The sequence below is a fragment of the Diorhabda sublineata genome, chromosome 2 (assembly GCF_026230105.1).
Source record: "Diorhabda sublineata isolate icDioSubl1.1 chromosome 2, icDioSubl1.1, whole genome shotgun sequence".
In the NCBI taxonomy this organism is placed as follows: Eukaryota; Metazoa; Arthropoda; class Insecta; order Coleoptera; family Chrysomelidae; genus Diorhabda; species Diorhabda sublineata.
The window spans coordinates 5,597,275-5,617,011 of record NC_079475.1 but is presented as its reverse complement, the minus strand read 5'-3'; the positions used below and the strand labels follow the sequence as shown (position 1 = coordinate 5,617,011).

The 19,737-nt window shown below is 32.3% G+C and overlaps 1 protein-coding gene across 4 annotated transcripts in view; it reads left to right on the top strand.

Annotated features, from left to right (window-relative positions):
- The window catches only part of LOC130453038 (monocarboxylate transporter 3-like), a 43,369-nt gene that overhangs the window by 1,759 nt on the left and 21,873 nt on the right, over window positions 1–19,737 (top strand). Inside the window, exons 1-2 of one of the 4 annotated variants that reach the window (XM_056792625.1) lie at window positions 11,690–11,803; window positions 18,212–18,351. In XM_056792625.1, the coding sequence (XP_056648603.1) occupies window positions 18,283–18,351 (69 nt within the window). In that variant the 5' untranslated portion in view covers window positions 11,690–11,803; window positions 18,212–18,282. Of the gene's footprint in view, window positions 1–3,755; window positions 4,006–9,975; window positions 10,327–11,689; window positions 11,804–18,211; window positions 18,352–19,737 lie in introns of those variants that run through there. The other 3 variants (XM_056792624.1, XM_056792626.1, XM_056792627.1) reach the window with 3 other exon arrangements.

Here is a 19,737-nt window from a genome sequence, read left to right as displayed (position 1 = left end):
GAGACATTTTTAATACTGATGAAACCGGCCTAATGTTTACTGGACAAGACGTTTACTTTGAAAGATGGAAAATGTCATGGGGAAAAACATAATAAAGAGAGGTTGACAGTTTTACTTGCAGTAAATATGTGCGGGTCGGAAAAATTTAAACCCTTAGTGAAGCAATAAAACCGCGATGTTTCACAGGAATGAAATCGTTTTCTACTGATGATGGTGCTAACAAAAAGCTTGGATGAAGACAGAACTTTTTAACAATTGGCTTTTAACAGTTAATTGGGACATGAAACGAAACCACAAAAGCGGAAAATTTTACTATTTTTAGACTATTGCTCTGTCCACAACAGTCCTCCTACATTGACCAACGTGGAACTCTACTTCTTTCCTCCAAATACAACTTTCAAATTGTAACCATTGGACCAAGGGATCAACCTTTTATCGCAAACGAATTATTAAGCCCGTTTTAGAATCTTTCGACAAGCAGCTAACTGCAAATATCACGGTTGATTGACAAGGCATGGAGAGCTGTAACACCCCTAACGATTCTCAACTGCTTTAAAAAATCCGGTTTCTCAAAAGAAGATCTTCCAATACTTGTGGATGATGAAGAATCAGCAATAGAACCATTAGTTGACTTCAGCGGTGTGAGTTTTTGTGACTTTGTTCAAGTGGATAAAGATGTTGCTGTTTCAGATTCACTAACCGATGGCGAAATTTTATCTGCGACAGATACGAATGAAAAAAGGTAACGATGAAGATGAGGACGATAGATCAGAACCTTTGGCAGAGGTGTCAGTTAATGAAGCAAGAATCTCATTCGATACCTTACAAAGTTTCTGACTACAAAACGAAAGTGAAGAAAAAACATTTCAGGCACTTTTTTCTTTCGAAAGATTAATTAATTCACATTATGAATATCTGTATGTATACGAATGTACGTCTAAGCTTTTGACATTGTTATAGAATAGCAGTTAATAAAGAATAATTGATCAACACTTCAATAATTCGAAGTTTTATTTATTTTCTCACACCTATTTCCAACCATTTGATAATACAAAAATTCGATCATTCGTAATACATTTTGAGAGTCCATCGAGTTTCGAATTAACGAGAGTCGACTGTACTTGAAAAGGAAAAACGAAAATTTTGGAGTTAAGATTTCTTCTCCAATATAATCTCCCACCGGGACCCATATATTCTCCAACTTCTTTAACCCTTCAGCAGGAGCGCCTTCATTTGGAACACCAGCAGGCGCGTGTTGCACAAAGTACACCGTCCCTTTCGACGTTGATTATTCTTTTTGTAATAGCTGTAATTTATTTTTCAATGACAATTTCATATATTGTATCTCATAACAAGGTATCAAATGTTAACAAATGTACTTATAAATAAAGGGGAAATAAATAAGAACTAGTTTTCGTTATAAAATTACATTTATTTTCAAACCAATATTTTGTTTAGTCAAATCATCTAAACGTACAATATAAGACCTGAAATAGAAAATAAAAATTCTATATAGCTAATATACATAATACATATTGTCTATTTCTGATTGGCTACGATTTACTTTTATTTTTTCAAAAATTGGTAAAATACATAAAAAAGATTCCTACTATTTGGAAGAAAGTTTATAACTGAAAGCATTAGAAGGGCCAGCCAATTATACCTGTTTTAGAAAGGTTGAAGCTAAAAATAGAACCCCCTTAGAACGTTATCCCTTAAACCATAAGGACAAACCATTCAAAAAGACGAACATGGTGTACTTTGTACACCAGCGCGCCTGCTGAAGGGTTAACCCGTCTGAGGAACTGAAAGTTTTCTCGGGGTCCATAAATAGGCAAGCGACTTTTTCAAATAAAAAATAAGCTGCGATCAATCCATTTCCAGGCCTCAGTAACGCGGTTTAAGTAAAATAATTCGTATTTTGCGTCGATTCATAACCTGAATCTTCCATTACACTCCTGGAACGAAAAGAACAATCGATACAACGGATTGCAGATAACGAACCTGCTTTGAAAGAGATGAATACCGTTTCAGCGACCGGAAAAGTGAATGGACAATCATTGGATAGTCTTAATCGGCTTTTAATCTTCAAAAAGGTAACAAAATAAATTGCAGAAAAGCGACCGGATTTGAAGAAAAATAAATTACTTTTCCATCGCAACACTTCGGTTATTGCACTTTGAATTGGTAGACATAATATTCACAAGATCTGACCCCCAATGATTTTTTCCTATTTCCTAACCTCAAAGTTTCACTTATAGGGGAGATATTTTCTTCAGTCGATGATGTTAACGCCTATTTTGAGGAAAAAATAGGAATTTTTATTTGTTACTACAGACAACCCTCGTAATTGTATAGAAGTACAGGGTGCGGCAGCATAACTTCCTTTTTTCAAAAGTTAATAAAACTTATTGTATGAATCAGAAAATTTTTATTCGTTTTTTATAATACAGGCACATACATAAAGTTTTGTTTTACTGAGTTTTGAAGATCAAATCAGTTAGGTGACGTCCCCCATTCTCCATACACTGAGTAAACCGATTTCTGGCGTTTGTCATGACTCTTGCCAGCATAGCAGGCGTTATGTTGGCAATTTCTTCCTGGATGTTCGTCTTCAAATCTTGTAGGGTCCTGGGACGGTTCACATACACACGGGATTTCAAAAAACCCCATAGGAAATAATCACAAGGGGTCAAATCGGGAGAGCGGGCTGGCCACTCCAAATCGCCCCTAATTGAGATAAGGCGCTCTGGGAAGTGTTCCCTCAAAACAGCCATCGATGTTCTTGAAGTGTGTGCCGTTGCTCCGTCTTGTTGGAACCAAGTGTCCCCTAAGTCCAACTCATCTAGCCGTGGGAAAAAAAATTCCTGTAACATGTTTACATACCGGTGCGAATTCACTGTCACTGTGACTTCATTTTCCTCAAAGAACCAGGGACCAATAATTCCACGTGAGTAAATTGCACACCACACTGTGACTTTAGGTGAATGCAAAGGCCGTTGATGCAATTGTCGAGGATTGGTATCAGCCCAGTAGCGCATGTTTTGTTTGTTTACGGATCCACACAAATGAAAATGGGCTTCATCACTAAAAAAAACAATAGCGTCCTCAGGAACGACTTCCAGAAAAACCTCACACGCGTTCCTCCGAGAATTGAAGTCACGTTCAGAAAGTTCCTGCACAATTGCCATCTTGTATGGATGAAAATGAAGATCATCATGAAGTATTCTCCTCACAGAACGATCGGAAAGTCCAAGGGCAGACGCATGTTTGCGCGCAGAACGCCGTGGTGATCGCAACACTGAAGTTCTAACTAACTCAATGTTCTCCGGTGATCTAATGGGCCGAGGGACTCCAGTTCTTCGTCTTGTCACACTTGCAGTTTATCTGAACGTAGTGACCCACGTAACAATTGATTTCCGGTCCGGGACAGGGGCCAAGGGGGCTAAATTAAAGCGATTCCGAAAGGCGCGCTGGGTTGCGATCACAGAACATCCACTCGAAAAGTAAACCTCAACGGCAAACGCACGCTCCTCACTGTTCCAACGCATGATGGCGACTGAACTGTGCCGGGACAAAACTTTATAGTCCCCCCTCTCGAACGAGACCACTAGCACTCCGTTACGACATCTACCGACTAAATGGCGAACTTTTTAAAAAAGGAAGTTATGCTGCCGCACCCTGTATTTAAATTTCGAACAAGAGTCGTATTTTCTGATCACATCTCGTATACTCAGTTTTATCGTAATTTTTAGACTCGGCAACGCCGTATACAATTTACATCGGAAAATTTTCCAGCCCTTGCGTATCCCGTTTAGTTTAGTGGCGTCTGTCTGCTGCCGAGATCGAAAACGTTCGGCGTCGAGGCGTCGGAGGTTGCTAACCGCAACCCCGAGGGCTCATTGATGAGCCCTAGTTGGGGATATGGGGCAGGCCGAAAGCAGAGACGATGAAGACGATCCAGAAAAATACGGTGGTGAATCTAGGAGGGAATCTGATAATTTAGTAAGTATATTTGTTTTTTTATTGTTTGATATATGCTTTTTTTTTAATATTAGAAGCGTTTTTAAAATTTACCTTCCGATATTTAGGTTTAGAACGAGAAAAATATTATACATATACGTTTATTTAATCAGTTTAAGATATTTGATTTATAATAAGAGCTATATATTATTGGAACTCGAAGAATTTTTTTCATGAATAATCGCTGCAGATATTTGCTATTTATAGATTGTTTTTAATATTGATTTTCTTGGTGTGCCGTTTTCCCTTTTACAAATGATGATATATTTTAGTAATGAATCTTTTTATTATTATTATACCTTCTAAGTTCATATATATCTTTTATTATCTTAATCTTAATGCAACTGAGTATTCAGGTGTTGAGTTAAGTGTATACGTAGACTGCTTTCTCCAGAGCTGTTTTCCTTCTATTTTGTTTTAATCCTTGTTTTTTCTTTCTTATCTTCATTTCTACTTTTAACTTCCTCTTCGTATTCATTGCTTGTTACTGTATTCATATATCTTATCGTATTAACCCTTCTTCTCCCATTCGGATTCACGTGGCCAAAACATCTTATAGGCGAGGGACAACTACCCCCAAAAATATATAATAGTGACCAGATTCGTACTAATGGCTAATAATAATCGATCCATATGTTTTCGAGGTCGCTAAATCCGAATATTAAGTTTGTTTTTAATCAAATTTGTCAAAATCGAATTTTTAGAAAAGTTCTCGAAGAACAACTTGCGCCCGGTCAGCGAAAAATCAATATATCTCTATTAAAATTCAATAGTATGTTCTTCAACTATTTTGTAAAGTAGTAATGTCCGAAATGTCCAAAGAATTTTCCGACCGAGTGGCAAATTTTGGAAACTTTTCATTGTTTATGTTTTTAATTATCCATCATTACATATACAATCTGGAAATATATAGTTTGAGGAAGTTTTTCAGAAAATTTCATCCCTTAATATTTATTAGAAAAAAAAAAGATGTCGATTTTTCAAGTTTCGTGTGGGATGTTGCGCGCGTTTTTCGAGACGTCTAGTTAGAGAAAGACAAAAATAATAAGCTCACTAGAATCGCGGGATAATTGAAGTTTTTTTATGTATTTGAACTTGTCAAATAAAAATAAGAACATTTTTTTCATAGTAAAAACTCCGGTGCTTAATTGTGCGATATAGGTTACAACCCTCCGATGTCTTTGAAATTGGAATATATCATTTTTGTGCCTTTTCTGAGTATAACAATATGTATTTACAGGGCACGCAAATGCTTCTTCCATATTTTTTTTCTTTGAAATTTTTCCATCATTATCACCTATAAAGGCCAAGAAAAAATTTTTCCAAAATTTCCCACTCGACCGGAAAGTGCTTTGGGCATTACGGACAGCCTTTACTACTTAACAAAATAGTTGAAGAAAATGCTATCAAATTTTCATAATGAAATATTTATTTTTCGCTGACTTTCTCTATTGGAGGGGTTAATTAATAAACACCGTTTCTCACGTTCTTAATTTATTAATATTTTATACACTACACTTAACTAAGTCATAATAATTCACTCTTATCACTATCACTTGACTAACTAATAATTTATTCAAATTCTTTGATTACTTGTTAACTACGACTATTTTTTATAAACTGAACTTAACTGCGCTACATAAACTTATTTATATACCACACATAGAATTCTCCAAACTTCTAAAACATACAGAAACATATCAAATAAATGAATGGACCTTCCTACAAATTATTCAAAAGAAACAATGTAAATGAGCGGCTTGCTATGAAATCGAATACAAAAAAAAACAAACTTCAAACGGATTCCTCGGTTTATAAAAGGTAAGTCATAGGCGCCTTCGCCGAATTTCAGAATTTCAATACATTTAGGCAGGACCGGTTCTAGGGCGGACGGACGTTCCTAACAATATTTTGGTTACGTGATCCGAATGGGAAGAAGGAATAATATGATAAGATATATGAATACAATAACAAGAAATTAATAAGAAGAGAAGAAATAATAAGGAACAAAATATCTTTATGTGTTTTTAAGAGTCTTTTGGGGATTTGCCGCTCGCCTATCAGTTGACTTTCTATGATTTTGTTTTGATTTGATTTTAAATTCAAATTTACTTCTTCATTCTTTCTTCTTTCCTCATTCCTTATACAGGGTGATTCTCGTTTGAGAGAAGATGAAAAATTGTAGCCATCATTATTTTTCACATTTCAAAATAATCTTCAATCTTACAAGGTGTTCCAGTCCATTTTTTTTAATGAAATATCCTTTATTTTATTGTATATTTGAAATCAGCTTGACCCCCCATTACAATAATATACGGTTCAGATTGATGTGTTCTACGGGGTACTTTAAAAGTTGTGACCAATTTTCCATATAAAAATCGTAACAAGTTAAATACCCTGTACAAGGTAAGAAAAATTCAAGAAGAACAGGAGATCTGTTGCGGCCAAAGCATTCGAATAATGCGAAAATTCTGAAAATCATTAATTTTGTTATTAATCATTGAATCTGATACAAGGTGAATCAAAATACTAATACATTATTTTCTCGGTTTTTTCGAATAAATCCCTGTATTTTATGTAAGTATCGAAAAGTACAACCAAGATACTTTTTTTATCGTGCGCTTCCTATATCTAAAATTATTAGTTTTTGAGATATTTGGATTTTTCTATGCAAAAAAATGTATCTATATCTAATCATTTAAAAATTAATTATCAGTTGGCTACCAAAGGACAAAAGAAGTATTTATTCTTTATTTTTGATTTTTTCAAAATATCATTTTTGTATGTTGATTTTTTATTTCTATGTAGATGTGTCCATGTTTCTGATAAAAAAAAGAAATCAATATAGATATGGTTATTTTTATATATATTCCAATTTTTATTTATTTTGGTATTTTCTTTTTTTTTTCTAGAAACTGTCTAAATCATGCCATGTCAAAGTATTTATAACTTTTGACATATCAACTATCTTTTTGATTCTTCTAGATTTATCTTATGCATATTTTTCTTTCGGTTAGTTATCTTCATCTTAGTCTTTCGATTATTCATATTCATTATCTTTAGGCTGCCACTTAACCATAGTTTTCTCGTCATTTGTTATTAACTAAATAATATTCAATACATTTTTTTCTAAACACACAAAAATTCTACTGTTCATTTCAATAATACATATCTCTTCATTTTGGTCGGAAAATCGCGATAACACATTAATTCAAAGATTTTCCATAATACGAGGGTAGTTCGATAAGTATTTAGCCTCACCAAAACCTACGATCAGTTTCTTTATCGATAAGATAATTTTGAATTGAGAATTTTTATAAACATCCAATATAACTTTTTAAAAAATATACTCTGTGTATTAACCCATTACAATGAATAATAAAATAGAGGCGAATTAATTATAAATGGAAATGCATTCACTTTTTAGTCATCTACCCACCATCGCACCTAATATGTGTGTCAGTATAGGCTACACACAATACATCAATGTTTTTCTCCTCTGTCCCTCACGACTCTTTTAAAATAACTAAAGACTATTAATAACATATTTCCATATGTAAATTGTAATTTTTTAATTACGTATTGTCAATAGAATATTTTGAAAATCTAATAAACTATCTAATCTATTTTGTATAAGATTGCTAATGGTGCTGCCATCTTATTTGAAAATGATGAACTATATTTACGATTCCCTTCAATTTGATTATTTTAACTCATAATGTATACATAAATCACTAGATGGAAAGGAAGTTATTTGTTTTGTTTCATATAATAAGAAATAAAAGATTGGTTACAAAATTTGTTTCATAAAATGTCAAAGCACAAATTTTATTTTAGCATTGTTTGTAGCAACCAGCCATCATGTGGACTATTCCAAATATTTATGATGATATTGTAATAAATAAATTGCCTTTATGAACTCGTCCAAAGCACTAAATTTATTAGAAGGCATTCAAAAATAAAATAAATTAATATTATAAATAAAAAAATTCAAATAATGATTAACTTTTGTGCCAATCGCTAAATTGGTTTATATTAATACCGGCAGAGTCATCTACGGATTTAAACAAAAACTAATTTAACCTTGAAACATTTGCGAGAACAGTTTTATAACAAAGTAGAAGGTTTGACAATATTATAATGATGAAATAAAATGAGATGTTATTTATTATAATTTTTTTTATATTCAGCTCTAACTAATTTTAAATAATTCATTCTATTTAGTCGGCATTCTAAGCTAATAAAAATCTTAACATCAAAGTATTAGACTTGTTCGTTAAAATTATAGTTTCAATATGCGTTTATGTTTCATAATAATTTTATATTTAATAAAACTGATTTCATTGTTAGAATCCATCAGAATAAATATCAAAGTGTTTGATAAGAACACACAATCAAATTATATGTATCACGTTTATCCAAGTACGTATTAATCAAGATGAATAAGTGCAGTGGCGCCGGTTGGTTATTTAAGAAAACAATACAATAAAACACACGATTTTGTTAATGCCTGAATTATATAAAAGGTGTGAAACAAAAAATATGACGAAACAATTTTTATACCAATAAAGGAATTTGAAAAGGTCACTGTGAACTAGATGGAAACCTTTGTGTTAAGCACTGCTAGCCAGGGCAGTACTTTGAAGAAAATTAATTCAAATTTTTATAAAATCACTTGAATAAAAAGAAATCACTAAAAGTATTGCAAAATAAAAAATAATTAAATATTATTTGATTTTCGAGAAAAGTTATTATTGGAAAAAATATTGACAAGAAAACCATGAAAAGTTTTTTCCTTCTAATACAAATGTTCTTAACTTGCGATTGTCGTAAATAATAAAAAATAGAAGAAGCAGATTCGCTGCTAACTGATATTTCCTCTATGGTGAATTTAGATACACTTGGCTGTCAGCTGTCCCTATATTTAGGAGCTCTATTAAGATTTCTAGCCTATATTGCGATTTTGACATTTTATTTTGAATTAGTTCCTTATTTTCTGTCCGGCTTAGAATAATAAAAACATAAATTTAGCGTTTTCAAAATCGCAGAATCGCTTTATCTTTATAGTTTATCAAAAAAATATGTGGCACTTAATAGAAAAATATCTTTGTCCCAAGTTATCATTAATTTCGATAATCTAATCTAAAGTAAATCTAACCTAACCTAAGCTAAAGTGAACCTAACCTAATCGAAGCTAAAATAAACCCAACCTAAATTCACGTAAGCCTAACCTAACCGAAGCTGAAGTAATCCTAACTTAAGCTAACCTTAGATACTTTTATTTTTTTGTTAGAGGGGAGATCCTCGTGGACACCCGACGGCTTTCCTGGCATTTATTGGGTGGCTTCGGACATTCACCGACTAGAACCCCTCTGAGCTCATAAGCACTTTGTGCAGGATGCATGATAATCTCATCTAGCCTAATCTAATCAGATAACGGATCCGTTCGTTGGTCTGCTGAGCAATATCAGTTCCCAATTCGAATTTAGAGTGGTCCTCACTCCCAAACATTTCTACAATTTTGAAAATGCTAAACTAACATGATTGTATTATGAATCTAAGCCGGACAGATACAGTATTATAGCTTTTTATTATTACAGATTTCAATTTTTAGTATATTTTATAAAGAGATGAAAATGCATTTTAGAAGCAGCTATTTAGCAATGGAATTGAAAAAAAGGAAGCAATATTATATTAATAAATTTAAGATTACTACAAGTACGGTCCTGTTCTAATTCCAATTCATAACTATTATGAAGATATGTTAATAAGTCAATTTAAATAATATAGTTGAAATTGATTATATATATATATATATATATATATATATATACATATATATATATATATATATATATATATATATATATATATATATTTATGCGCGGTATTAATTTTGTATGTTAATACCTTATTTGTGCAGCGCCTCTGTATAATAGCAATAAAGTCCACGATGATTTTTGATCGACTTGTCGGAGCACACACTCGTTCCCGATGTGACGTCACATATCTAATGAATTTATATTTACAACTTCAAGGCGAGTAGCGACCGAACACAGTAACAACGATTTAATTTTCCATCGTTTTCAACAGTATCGCGGATATTATCATGGGTGGACTTGTTCGCGATTCGTTATTTTTTTGTGTCCTTAGTAACCCTTCTTAAGGGACCATCTTGTAGTGGGTGACGTCACCGCGTGCGGTGTTACGAGAGCTTTTGTGTGTTTTGAAAATAGTTTTTTGGATTTTTGAAAAATGAGTTCGTCAGCGGAAAATAAAGTTACCAATAGGAAGATAAACAGGGTAAGGCTATTAATCACGTGGTTTTTTTCTTTGTAAACACAGATATCATTAAATTAATGAATCATATGTATTTTGCATAAAAATAGTGGATAAAAATAACATTTTAGAAGGTCAACTTCAATTGTTTTTTATTTAAAATTTATGTATGTGATACAAAATTGAATCGAAATGTAGTATAAAATATCGAAAATTATTCAATTTTGAATTGTATGTTAACACAGTAGCATATTTAGCACACCTTTGCACTTTCAATATTCCAGCTGATACAACTTTTTTTTTACACATATATTACAAACCATCAAGTGATAATAACAATAAAGTCTTTCCTAAATCTACTATTCTGGTCAAAATAATCTACTATTCTGGTCAAAATTTTTCTATACCTCTCGTAAATACTGTAGGTATCCTAAACAAAAATTTCATTCGGATTATTTTTCTTATTGATTGTCTTTGTTAACATTTTTCAGTATATAATAAAAATTTGGTAAACACTTTTTGGCAACAGTCAAGTATTTTTATTTTGGTATTTCTGTTTTAAGTACATAGTTCACTTAGTAACAAAAGCATGTGGTCTTTAGAATATTTGAAACCCTCGACATACACAATTAATTATATTTAGAGATTTTGTAATTATTTATTATAAATATACTCCTAGTCATTCAATTTAAATGCTCTTATTTTGGAAAAGAATCTCGTTTTTTCGTTTTTACATACAAAGAGATGTTAAATATTGTGCAAATTCATCATCAAATTCTAAGAATAAAGCATAATAGATCTTTAATGAGATGATAAACAAAAACAAAATAATAAAATTCATTCTCATACAAGATTACAAGTCTTATAAACTAAAAATAAATAAAGGAAACCATATTGTTTCCGAAATTAGCTGATATACTATAATATTTTAAGACGTGGCAACACCGATATATTCAGTTATTTATAAGTTTGTAATAAAATAAACAAAACAATTCTTTAGAAGAAATACCTGGTAGTTGTAAATCCGTATTTATTTAAGTCGTACACTAAGGTTTGATTAATTTTTAAAAACTACTTCATTATCATAATTATTTCAAGAATAATTTAGAAACGTTTAACTACTTATTCTAGTAACCACGGCTTCTCGTTTTAGTCGGTTATACAGCCAATATTTCTCTATTTATTCAACAAAAGATGAAATACTTCGATACTTGAGTATAATTTATTAATTATTTCTTGGAAAATATATGGGTTTGAGTCTAATTTATTTTTTTGAAGTGGATTAGTATCAATTTTTATGTCAAATCCTTCTATGAAAGTAACTCTCGAATATATGTACCAAATCACATGTTGAAACGTCAGTATTGTCAATGTCAAGGATGTTTCAATTTGTTTTTTTTATAGTCTATGAAATAAGAAATTAATAAGTTAGTTCACTAATTTATTATACATTGTACTTTCAATATTTGTGCTTGTTAACTGGAATTTTAATATAAAAAAGGTAATAAAAGTTGTCTAAATTATTCGTTTATTTTGTATGAAGCTTTCTGTTAAAACTGACTTTAAAATTTATGATTATTATAAATTGTAAACTTCTTTAGTACACATATCTTTACAGTTTTTACAAAATATCGTGTAAATGCCATATTTAAAAAAATATTTACTGCAATATGATAGATGCTAATTAATATACTTACTTTTATTTAACAAAGTCATAAGATCTTCAACAATTTATTTTAAAATAAAGTATAAAAAGTGAAATTATCTTATAAAAAGTTTCATCTATAAGAAATTTGATGTGTATATAAGTAAGATACCTGGTAATATTAAAATTACATGTACACACTTGACAACAAAAAATTGTTTCAAAAGCCCTATTTTTGGATTCCTGTTTATTAGTTGTTTTTTTAGTAATATATGTCGATGCAGATGTCTTTTTGATCCATTCTTTGTGTAGAAACTTCATTTTAATCGTTTTAATTCGATTTTTTTTATATGTAATTTGAATTTTTATAAAATTATACATATTTGAAGGTTTAATCTCAATTTTTATCGGGAAGTTACAAACAAAATATTCTGTTTCAACATTTCAGTCATATTTCCGTATATAAATCTCTAATGATATGATCAATTGATCCACTGTATATCAGAAAGTGTATAAATCCTTTGAACTTTGAAATTCCCATTAATAATGCTACTGCCTTTGGTAGTGATACGCCCGTTTTGTGGACAATATTTATTTCTTCCATTTAGAATAATCAAAAAAGTTGAATGTTCAATCATTATAAGTATCATATATCAGTTAAGTTTGCAGGTTAGAAGTCATAATTCTCGTTTCAATCAAAATAATTCTTAGGTTAGGAATCATTCAGATTGGAATTTCAGGAATTCAAGTTGGGAGTTATTTTGACTCTCACCTCAATCAAAATAGGTTTTTTGTTAGAATTTCCAGGTGAAGAGTCATTTAGAATCTCGTCCCAGTTAAAATAGTTTTTAGGTTAGTAATCATTTAGATTCTCGTTACAATTTTTAGGTTAGGACTTACAAACAGTTATCTAGTGCGCACCTGTAAACCTTTTTTTGTAAATATTATTGAAATAAGCATTATTTCACAAAAATGATTTTGTTTATTGCAATTTCGGACTCAAAATACGCTATTCTAATATTCCATTTTATTTCTATGCAACAAACAAACCAGCAAAATAGACTGTAAAAAATATGACATCATAAAACAAGTTGGTAGTACTGGTTTGTACTAAAAATAGTTTATATGAATGAAAATTTTTGTTGTTGTCAATTATAGTTACTAAAACTAATGAAATGAATGTTTTCTACTATGTTTTCATATAAAATAAGTTGAAATCTATTACTAAACGTGTAAAAAGTGTTATCTACTTGAATCTAAATTAATAAGAAAACAAGCGAAGTGAGGTTAAGTAATAAAAATTGGTTTTATTTCTATTAATTATATAAAACAACTAATAAGTTATGAATAAGAAGAAAAAACAAATAAATAATGAAGTTAAATCATATAACTTACTGTAAGATGTTAAAAAAAGTTATATGGGACACAAAACATTACAGTAACGTAAAAAGGACATTTGGCAGTAATTCATCATAATTTTACAGTGAAAAAGACAGTTGATGGCGTCAGCACTTTCTTAATCTATCTTTGTTTGTGTAGGCTGTCAAAATAGGCCCTTACTATTTTTTTATCTACATATTATACAAACGAATTACCAAAAATAACATATTTGTTAAATTAGATATTTATTACACATAAAATTTATTTATACCATAAACATGGCAATGCTGTAATTGATTCTATCGATAATGAATAGGTTATTTCGGGATGACGTCATAATCAGCCGCCATATTGACTAGAGTAACAAACATTACATTAAAACTATTATTAGTAGTAGTGGGATTTTACTTTCGCTTTTTTTTATTGCTAAAAGATATTTTTCTCAATAAAAAAGCACTCGAAATAATCAATTTTTCTATACACTAATGAAACAAAATGGCACACGTTTCAAGTCACGTTAGTCGGAATGACCCATACCACAGTTTCTCGAAGGCTAGAATGTTGCCAAATTTATTTCTCCATCAGAGATGGTTGGAAATAAATATTTATGACCAAACTTACGTACGAAAATGTCCAGTATGATTTTATCGAATTACATTTAGTAAAACGATATAATATTTCTGATATACAGCTGATTTATTGGTACATATAATTGCAACATTTTTGTACAAACCTTCGCACATAGGCGTCTATTTTGAATTACTACAGCGTTGCCAGTTCATATAGGTATATTTACGCTGAAAAAGGCTTAATATAGACTTTATTTATTGAATTGACATGAAATTATTGACATGTCGTTAGGCCAAGTAACAGAAAATTTGTGGAAAATCGGTTATATGATAATTTACATATCATTTAAGATGAAAAATAATAATAATTAAAACAGTAATAACTCTCGCAATTGCAGTATTGACAAAAAGACAGGAAATTTAAAAAAAAATTATTATTTAAGGTCTCTTTTTATAGAAAAAACAGGTTTAAAATTGACGATTCACTCGCTTTAAAAACTAATTTTCAATCAGAAAATACATAAAATCAGACAATTTAGCAGCAACAAGAAAAAAATTAATAAGAAAAAAAAAGTATAAGAAAATCATGGATCGGGAAATAGGTATCCGCATGAAGGAAGGAGTCTTCGTAAAGTACATATTTATACATTGAAAAGATCTGTCATTGTTGTGATAAAAAAAAATTAGGGATGGAGACCAACAAAAAGTAAACAGAAAGCACCGACAATTTACGTGTCTTTGTTTCGCGGTTAAAACTGTCAAATTAACCTTAAAATGTCATTAAAACGCTTTTAAAATCACGTGATTGAATATGACGTCTGTGGGCAAACTATTTCAAGGTTTGATTTGAGATTGTGGGCGTTTTCTCTATTTTTTGATGACTTATCAATATAACTCAAAAAATTACAGTTTTCCTATTTCTTAGCGGAAAACATGATATACCGATTCATGGATTTTTGTGACACGTTTCATGAAAGGAGAGCTTTTGATACTAATTTTGAATGATGTATCTGTTTTATGGATGGGGTCTCGTTTACGCGACCAAAAGTTTTTAATTTACATGAAGTATACTAATTAATATCCTGGATATTAAAAAGAATTACGTCATCATTCGAGTTGGTTTACTCTGCATACAGGGTCTTCCGGGACTTCATGTAAAAAACTCGATAAAATTTATGGTATAGAAGAATTGTAGATTTCTTCCGTTCACCGTAAAGATACATTCTGAAGAAAATTAACATAAATTGTAATTATTTATTGAAAAGACTTACACAATCAAACATTTCAATTGAACTGTATACTGTCGAACATTGTGTTACATAAGAAAAAATTTGAAATATAGAAAAATTAAGTTGGTTAGCTTGTTTTTACTTTGGAGGTGGTGTGGAAACACTCATGTTTCCTCACAGCCGGCTGTGCAAGGCCGTGGCTTCGTATGGGGACTCTCACCTCACCAAACCTCTTCCGCACGCAAGGAAGAGTCGAATTGAGGTTTTACCCCCTTACATCAGCTCTCTCCTGCTCTCTCCTCTTGTTGGTCTATTCCATCCCCCTTTCACGTTTTCTGTTTTCGACTTTTCTCATCATTATCTTTACCAAATGGTTAAAAACATTATTCCTAGCTTCACTGCTTTCCATCGTTTTCCCTGTTATATTTTTCTCCTCTCTTCTTCCCATCTGGCACACTCATTTTTGTAAAAGTACGCAATGAGCCGTGCCCCGTTAAAAATTGTGTGAAAAAATAATTTGAATAATTTTGAATTCACTTTGGACCTATTTCTCAATATCCGCTATTACTCTTCTGGTCCATTTGGCCTTTGTTTTTTCATCTTGCCCTCTTTCCTGCCATTTTTTGATTGTCCTTTCTAGTGCCATTTTCCTTTTCCTTATCGTCTTGCTTTCTACTTTGTATAAGAAATACCTTTCAACCACCATTAGATCTATTGGCGGCGTGTCTCTGCTATTACTTGCACTGCCTGGGCGGAACTGATCTTTTCGCTATAATAAGTCTTGTTTTGTCTAAAAGCTGTAATTTGTGAGTAGCTTTGGTGGGGATGTGATTATCTCTGGCTAGCCTTATCACATGTACGTTCCGAGTGTGTCCGTCTAGTACCAACAATACCGGAGATTCAGCGGTTGGTTAGGTTAGGTTGGGTGAACTGCATATACTGATCCAGGTGGCGCACCTCTCATAAGCTGGCCATTTCTATTTTTTTTAGGAGAAATAATCATCGGTGGGACATATTGTCCTCCTGCACTCATGGCTACAATAAACGTTATTAATGATCAGCGCTCAGCTGATGTCAGCGATGCTATTTGTCTTTTTCCTTTTCTGCCAATAACTTTGCTTTGAACAATAGAAAGACCTGTTCCGTCGACATTGAAGATTCGATGAGGTGGAAACTTATTTTCGTCGTATTCAGCTTCCAAAAGGTTGAAGAACTCTTGTACATTTATTTTATTGAATCCTAGCGCCCTAGCAAAAGACGTGCCAGTTGGTCTTCGCGTTGACGAGACATTTCTGTGACGATGTAAAAATCCGTCCAACCAAGAGCGTCCGGCTACATCATTTTTGAAAGGATGCTAAATACCGTTTCTTGGAGCTAAATTGTAAGCCATTCTTTGAACATCTTTTCTTGTAAGTCCGTAATACTTTGCTTTGATATATCGGATCAATTCTTTTTCTATTTCATTTCATAACACAGTTTTCCTCCAAAGTTTAGTTTTTACTAGTTGTTCAGGCTCTTAAGTTTTCATTTCGTGAAAATCTTTGTATTATCGATCTGGGACCTCGAACATCTCTAGCAGCGACTCTAATGCCAACTTCTGGGTTTCTATCTTTCTTACATTATTACACTTATGTGTTTTGGCTGTCTTCTAGGCATCGTAATTGAAAAGAAAAACAATTCTAATCAAGTTGGTTTGAAATGACTATGGGAATTAGAGTTTTATTTAATTCATGGTAAGGTGTAGACATTTTTGTAATTTGTATCATAATTTTCACTATTTTGACTACAACATGCAAGCTAACTCTGATTGTAAAGACAAAAATGTAAATCGAAACAAGTGATCTCTATTTATTCAGTGAATTCTTTCCAACTTGGAATGGAAATTTGCCAGAGGTTCGATTGTTTTTGCGTAGCAGTTCAGCACGTGCCTTATAATCAAACTATAGCAGCAGGACCTTCTCCTCTAAAATAGGATAAGACTAATATACAGTTTCGTTCTTTAGTTAACCCTTCTTTGCATGGTTTATTTTTTATTGGTGTTATAAATCAAGGTGATATAGTTCATGTTCGAAATTAAAGGAAAAGTGGTAAAAAAAATCTTAAATATTTATAGTATAACTTTAGCAAAAAACAATATGATGGAAATTTCCATCATCATGCAAAGTTCGATCATTAGCTTGGTACTAAATAGAACTAGAAGAGGATATAATTGGGTATTTTTGATGATCATTAAACAAAACAATTATTATTTTTATTTAGACACAAATTGACTTCACAAGAAATTGTCGAATACCCTTTACATTTAAGATATTTGCACCGGAGTGACCCACCCACTGTTGGCCAATGTTTAGCACCATCTATTCTTATATCTTGTGGAGGAGCTGGAGAAACCTTTTTTCCTTTTTGATTGCAATTAATTCCCAAGGGTGCTTAGACGAATTCGTTTTGTTTCTTTACTGGTTGCTCTATTATAAAGAACAAAGGCTACTCCATTTATTGATTGGCTCATTGTGAGTAGATTTTTCTCAAGGTGTTTTTTTTCTATAAATTACCCACGCACTTATTACTGCAAGATCTAGTAAATGAAAAAAAATATCAATAAATACCAAAAATTACGAATTATTTGAACTTACTGTCCATAAGGTCTACATCTGTAGAGTGTTTTTCCATTAAGACTCCATATAATTCTTTAGCCATCCGTTCATTTGGTTTCTGATGTGGTATTTCATAAGGGTGTCTGCTTCCTTCCTGATATACTCTCGTGATCTGGTAGTTACTATAGAGATACTTTTTTTCTGCCTGTGCTTTTAGAGTTTGTTTACACTCCCACGTTAGCTTGGACATACATTCCATAGCCTTTAGCGTGTATTCAAGGCCATTTGGCTATTTGAGTAGCATGGAGCGCTTGATTTTAGTGCAAAAATTAAAAATGTACAATTCAAAATTTGATTTTACGTTATTAACATCCCGTGCTTATCATTGTTATCAAAATGATGTAAATTAAATAAATTTTCTAACGCTTTCTTTTGCTTGGCCTATACGTACCAATAAAAAAATATCTAGACTCAAAATTTAATATTTTCCAGGAAGTATATTTCGTTATAAAATGGTTGATTTGCTTGAAAAATGCAAGTAAATCGTGACAAATTACACTTAGATGTTAAAATTGTTCTATTTTATCATAAAGAAAATGATTGATAAAGCGATACAGTCGATAAGGATTAAAGTAAGTAATCATTATTTAAATTTTTTTTCTACTCTATAAATATTACGACGATTAAATTTAATTCAGATTAATAAAAAAGTACAAATCTTCATTATCGTCTGCATTGCTGTTTAAGACTAATAGTTTCACGTAGACTCCTCAATACCATCAAGTAGTAATCCTTATTGACCATTTCACCAATTGGAACGAATTCAATACGGACCACCACGGTAATCATAGGCAACGAAGTCTATTAACTTGATGAGACATTACGAGACTTAACAGACAAGCTACAAGACCTTTCAGACCTGCAGCTACGCTTCAGAAACGGTCTACCAGCAATCAGATCAACCCACTCTTTCTTGGAACTGAACAGACATTTTCACGCTGCGCGACCTATCGTGATCTAAGCAGTATTAGACATACGGAACGCTTTCAACTCGACCGGGTAAATAGACATCATAGAGGCGCTTCGAGATCTCAGACTATTTGATCCAAGTTGTGGAGGATTAACTGATAAACAGAAATAACCTACCAGACGACCGAGTAATGCGTCGCTCAAGGGTCAATACTGGAACCTGATCTATAGAATGGTCTATACCATAACTTGCTTAGACTGCAGTTGATTCTCGGCGTCTAATAATGTGGTAATGGTGATTACCGAACGGTCTGAGCTGACTTTTCTCACAAGGAAACGAATACAAATCAGACTATCCATGGGGATCGGAATAGACACCTGGAGATGACCTTGGATACGATGTTTTTTTTAACTACTTATACTGGAAACGGTTCACCAGGCAGACGAAAGGTCCGCATCCATGAACGGACCAAGACCGGGGAAACTAAGGTTGCTGATGACGACGACCTAATCGATTCTTCTGTATGGAGCGAAGATCCGGTCAGAGGCCTTGATGATAAAGAAATACTGCAAAAAACGATAATGAATAGACAAGGTGCGCTGGGGATTACAAGCTCCTTCTGGACTGTCCTAGTAATAACTGATGTGATTCGCGTGGACTTCCTGGTTCTCGAGCGTAAGAAGGTAGCAGCTCAGATATAAGACGAAAAGATGCGGCAACCTTGCTATAACAATACAAACGTAGTAACAACGGTAGACAGAAGAAAAATCAGGTAAATGGATACGACGACTAATAAAAGATCTTTTCGTGGACCGAAAAGAAGGTCGGGGACTCAGTTCCGGATTGGAAGGTATAGACTTTTGATTATACAGCCGGATGATGACGAACAAAAGTTCTTTTTGTGTAACTGGTGGAGGGATTTGAGAGCAGAACTAGAAAAGACTGTTGGCAGCATAATAACGTCTAGGAGATGCTGCACAAGATAAGATGGTGACAAATGCTTGCTACTTTGCCGGAAAGAATTCTATGTCCAAGGAATGCATACGGC